Source organism: Symphodus melops (genome assembly GCF_947650265.1).
Source record: "Symphodus melops genome assembly, chromosome: 9".
Lineage (NCBI taxonomy): Eukaryota > Metazoa > Chordata > Actinopteri > Labriformes > Labridae > Symphodus > Symphodus melops.
Genome location: NC_136699.1, coordinates 20135969 through 20141332, shown reverse-complemented (window position 1 = coordinate 20141332; position 5364 = coordinate 20135969). Strand labels below are relative to the sequence as shown.

Here is a 5364-nt window from a genome sequence, read left to right as displayed (position 1 = left end):
GCAGTCCCATCTCTGAGATTGCCCTGCTTTACTGCCTGAAACAAGCATCTTTTTGTGTTGATGGAGGAGGGAGCCGATCATGTGCTTGATATTATCTGTTTATGAAGTGGTAATACAGTGGCCTTCTATGTTCCCATCAGCAGCAGGGTCAGCCGCTGCTGTCTGCTCTCTCAGTGTTGTTTTGCATTTCTTATAAATGGATGGATGTTGTAGCTTTATGAGACATCAGGACATGCTTCTACCAGATTCTTTAATGAGAGGTTCACTTAAACAAAAACACCAGTTTGGCTACTATTACAACAACATGGTTAATAAATAAACAAATGTTATCTTACTAAAAGCACACACATAAAATGTTGTGATTGATTTGGTGCTGAGCGTAGAAAAGATGTGATTTAGAACAATGGAAGCAGGATTCATTCTGTTGGAAAAGGTATTGTGACGACACTGTGGCCTGTTTTGTGTTGCATCTTTGTGTATGGGAAGTGTGGCTGTCCAGTCAGACTGAGAGCACCTGTGCCCAATGCTCACAGTCAATATAAAAGCTGCCACCTTAGTCTGTCTCAGGGGGACTTCATTTGTGCAAAACTTACTTCCACGACTGACTCGACTGACATTCAAACATAATTTACTTAGCAATGTAGTATATGTTTTTGTAAATAACTCGACTTAATTAGGAGTTTTTTCTGTGTCTCTCCCGTTCTAAGGTCGTCTGGAGAACCTCCGTTAGCTGTTCCCCGGTCAAGGCTGGTAACAAAAGGTGACCAAGCTTTTGCCCTAAGCACTTGAACTCCTTGCCCGAGCACATCTGGCAAGCAAACTAATCACCTTTTATTTTATGTGGTGGAGGCCTTTATTTTAAGTGACTAAATGTAAGTATCTCAAACTGCTATGATGTGATTGACATCATTTGGTCTAACCTTAATTTCACGTTTAATTATTCACGTTTATATATATCATTGTAGTACCAATGTCTTTTGCTGTACATTTTGTAACAATGTAGCATTTTTTATTCTGCCTCTGTTTCAAATCTTGTTTTCTCATTACACTCTGGAAAGTGCAAGGAGAACCTTGTTTAGATAAGTGCTATATAAATAAGTTTAAAGTTTCGGTTCATAGGTCTGTATACCTTCAGAAGAAGTGCTGCCTTGGAAAACAAGACAGCAATTGGTTTTCTATATTGGAGAAATATCAAGTATAAAACAATCATTGTCAATTATGGAATAAAAAGATACATGTGCTGGAGCTCCACCTAGTGGACAAGGTCTGTAAGTCTTCATGAAGTCAGTCTTACCCTCAGTACAGATCATAAATCAAAGTGAAGTCACACTTTTTGAAAGATTTATTGACTCACTTATCAAACATACATCGTTTAAAAGAATCCATGAACAGCAGCATCTTCTCACAGGAGTTTTCTTCTTTCACATAGAGTAATGATAGCTGCTTTTTCACCAGTGCACTCGATGTGAGTGTACATCCCATAGCAGTTCATTTAATCTGACTGTAGCATAAAGACACAAATGATTGAACAAGTTACATACAAAGAAGCGAACAATAGTGCTGAATGCAACTCTTGTTCCATTTAAATAGGATATTACTTTCCTTTTGTTCAGGAGTTTGGGGCTGAGCTATGATAATCCCCGCAGATTGACTTCAGAGATTGGAGAGAGGTATCAGATTTATCACAATGTTCAGATGTATTTTAAAATTCACCACTGAATCCCGGAACATTTAATGTTTAACTTCAAACATTGCAGTGCAGAAAATGGATAAATGTGCCGCTGATGAGTTTGATTGAAACGAATGCCTTCAATTATTTAAAAAATAAAAAATAAAATAAAAAATAATAATAATAATAACAAAAAACAAGATATCAAGTATTAAAAATGTGGGTAATACAAATTGTAATATCTTCTAATTAAAATACATCCAACAGTATAGTACAATATCAACAATATTAATACAGTATGTCATTAAAACATAATGAGGGATTGAACTGTTTAACATGCAGGTTGTGCAAAGACTGAACATTAGAGACAGTGCAGAAGACAATGTACATTACAACATTATATCAGAATCATACATTTTTACATTTTTTAATTATAATCTTTAACTTTTATTTAATTCATTCAAGCAAAAAAGCACTTTTCTCAGACACAACTTCCTCTTTTAAATTCTAATGTAAACCATCCCTCATCTCTTTTTGACTCCTCCCAACTTCCTTCCTCTTCGCTACTAAGACAACAAACCATTTGAAAACCTCTCATTTTGTATTTCAACTGGCTGTCAGCTGGTGGGTTACTCTAGGCTCAGAGCCTTTGACAGTCTTCAGCCTGTCTGTGTCCCGTAGGATGTGTCTATTTGCAGATCTGCGCATGGAGGACAATCGTCTACGGAAACCTTCTCCAGAGAAAAAATAAAGCAGTGGATCAAAGCATGAATTGGCAGCAGCTAGGCATAGTGTCACCACAACAGACTTCTGCATGGCGATCTGCTCTGAGCAGAGGGTGTCTGTACGAGACAGAAAGTTCAGGTGGATGGTGCGCTGCATGTGGTAAGGCATGAAGCAGACCAGGAAGGTCAACAGGACAATGACAATCATTCGAATGGCTTTGGTGCCTGCGCCACTCTGGTGTCTGGCAGATTGGGTGCGGGACAGCAGTGTGCGGACTATGCCAGCATAGCAAATCAGAATGACCAGAAAGGGCAGGGCAAAGCCCAGCACCAAAGATAAGTAATTCAACATGACTAGCTTCCCCACACCTTTACCTTGTGGAGGCTCAAAGCACTTGGTTTTATTTGTGGTGATGTCAAAATGCTGACCAGACATCAGAAAGGGTGAAGATGAAAGACAAATAAACAACCAGATCCCCGCAGACACCAGACGAGCACGGTTCACTGTCACCAGCTGCAGGTTCTGCACAGGGAAGACTATGGCCAAGAAACGTGTGAAGGACATCGCAGCCATGAAGTAAATACTACAGTAGAGGTTTACATAGAGAGCGTAGGAACTGATGCGACAGAGGAAGTCCCCCAGGTTCCATTGGCCCTTGTTCGCGTAGTAGATAACTCGTAGTGGCAGGGTCATGACACACAGCAGATCAGACACCGCAAGGTTCAGCATATAGACATGGAAGGATGAGTTCTGGCGGTTGGTTCTGATCAGCACTAACAGAGCGAAGCCGTTTCCCACAAGGCCTAGCACAGTGATGAGAGAGTAGGAGGTGGAGTACACCTGGTTACGGAAATCATCAATCGATGGACAATCGGTAGAATTGCTCTCCGAGACGTTTGTCTGGTTTAGTTGCTCCATTTGTGGTCACTTCTGCAGCTGCTGAGAAATAGATAACATGAAGATTGAAACAGAGATAATAGTCAAGGAAGCTAACACCCAGTCTGTTTACACCAGAGCGTGAGAAATGTGAAGTGGTAGGTTGATTCTGAAATCTTGTGCTGCCTTGCGGACTTTTCAGAAAACTTGTAGAGCTTTGGCCCATCATGTGACAAAAGCATTACCTATTTTTTTGTTTGAGAGAGATAAAGCAAACAAGCAATTCCTGTTTACACAATATAGAAAACAATCCCTAAGAAAGAACTTTACATTTCTTGGAATAAATTCAGACAATTTTTTAACAGACTACTCCATTTTTCTCAAAGGATGAAATTCTGAGACCAAAGCTACATTATTTTATTGTCCAGCTATATGTACATCAGCTTATAAAGAAGAGACTTGCATGCATTAAATGTAAGATTTTTGCAAAAGCAATTTATAAAACCCTCTCTCTTATAGCCATCGACAATCGAAATGCATCAGCTGAGTTCGAATGGTGCCCTTTACAATAAAGTTGTGAATAGCTCTTTTGTATATATTCATTTTTATTTCACCTTCATTTAACCAGGTTGGGCCCATTTACATTAAGAACCTGTTTTTCAAGGGAGACCTGGCCAAGACAGTCAGCAGCAAAATACATGAAGTTGCAGACAGATACACAAAGGGAGACAAGGTACAATTTACTAACATTTTGCAATGTAATGTAATTTTTTGTGGGGTTATTTCGAAATAAATCGATAAACGATCAAAGTCCAAGGTACCGGGTGTGTTAATGTATCTTTAGAGTTGAGTAAAATCTGGAAATAAATAGTTCAAGCAGTCAAGCTAAAAACATTGGCATGCTATATAGAATCTGCTTCCAGGTCTTTCTTTTGAGATTTAAAAACATTTAACGACACCAGCTCCTTAAGTTTTAAGTTATTCCATCATTCATATTAAACTATGCATTGTGTAAAATGATCGTTATTAAATCATACAGCATCATGAATACTAAGTGACTATTTTGTCTCTTCTTTTGGAATTGGATAAGGGAGAAATGTGATCCATGTTTAAACAAAAGTTCATCTGATATGAGGATGTTGATTCAATGTGTGTGATCACAGTTCCATGCAATAACTTGAACTGTGTCCACCTGTGTCTTTTCCCATAGAAATAGATAAATAACATTTATGATTTAACAAAAGTGTTTATCATATCAGTTTGTAGCAAGTTTACCTTATCGCTGAATTCCTGTGTGGTTTGTTGCAGCCAGTCTGTTGACCGTCTCCTGTGGTAGATGTGCTGAACAGCAGCTCTTCTTCACTGTGTGTCTACTCCGCCTCTCTAACTCGTCTTGCACATGTCACTGGAGTAGTTGGAGGAGGACTCTGCAGCGAGCTTTCTCTTCACACCCTCAGTGATTAGGATGTGGGGCTGCTCTTTCTCTTTTACTGTGCAAGGTTACACCATCAAGCTCGATGACATCACCAATGCTGCTACACATTACAGTACATTTAAGTGAACAGGGTGAAAAAAAGAAAAAGAAAACGTGGATCAACACAGGAAGTTGTGCTTTTGTAATGACTGTGTCTTGAATGGTGTCAGTTGTAACCTTACATTTCTTTAACTCCATCTCATATTTCTCTCTTGCTGCATTTATTGGATTGCCTGCCTTTTCAACACTATGAACCAGTCGACCATCTTGTACTGGTTGACATGAAAGCTTTTTAAGAGCTATATTGAGGGACAATTGTAATTAGACTAAATGTACCTGAGTGCACACAAGTACAGTGGATGGAGCTTTGTTTGCTGGAGATCATGGTGGGGAATTGTTTGAGAATGCCCTTCACAAAGTGTCGGACAGACCGAAACGTTTTTCTAATAAGTTGCAACAACAAGAGCAACAGGAGTGTGCAGGATGTTTTTTTTTAGTTTTTTTTTACAAAAAGCAATATAAGAATGCAGCATGACAAGACAGACACAAAGTGTGGTGGAGTGGTGAGATGCCCTGGTGCATGAAATCAAAGTGTGATTTTCATTATATCACAGACATT

General features: G+C 39.0%; 1 protein-coding gene across 1 annotated transcript; it reads right to left on the bottom strand.

Annotated features, from left to right (window-relative positions):
- Positions 1–2058: 2058 nt before the first annotated feature.
- cysltr1 (cysteinyl leukotriene receptor 1) lies at positions 2059–4632 on the bottom strand. The gene is made up of 2 exons (XM_079352649.1): positions 4547–4632; positions 2059–3331 (listed from the first exon to the last, which is right to left on the bottom strand). The coding sequence occupies exon 2, from the start codon at positions 3311–3313 to the stop codon at positions 2276–2278; it is 1038 nt and encodes a 345-aa protein (XP_079208775.1). The 5' UTR covers positions 3314–3331; positions 4547–4632; the 3' UTR covers positions 2059–2275.
- Positions 4633–5364: the final 732 nt, after the last annotated feature.

Excerpts from the sequence above, each read along its gene's own strand:
- cysltr1 (XM_079352649.1), bottom strand. The coding sequence starts at position 3,313 with ATGGAGCAACTAAACCAGACAAACGTCTCGGAGAGCAATTCTACCGAT.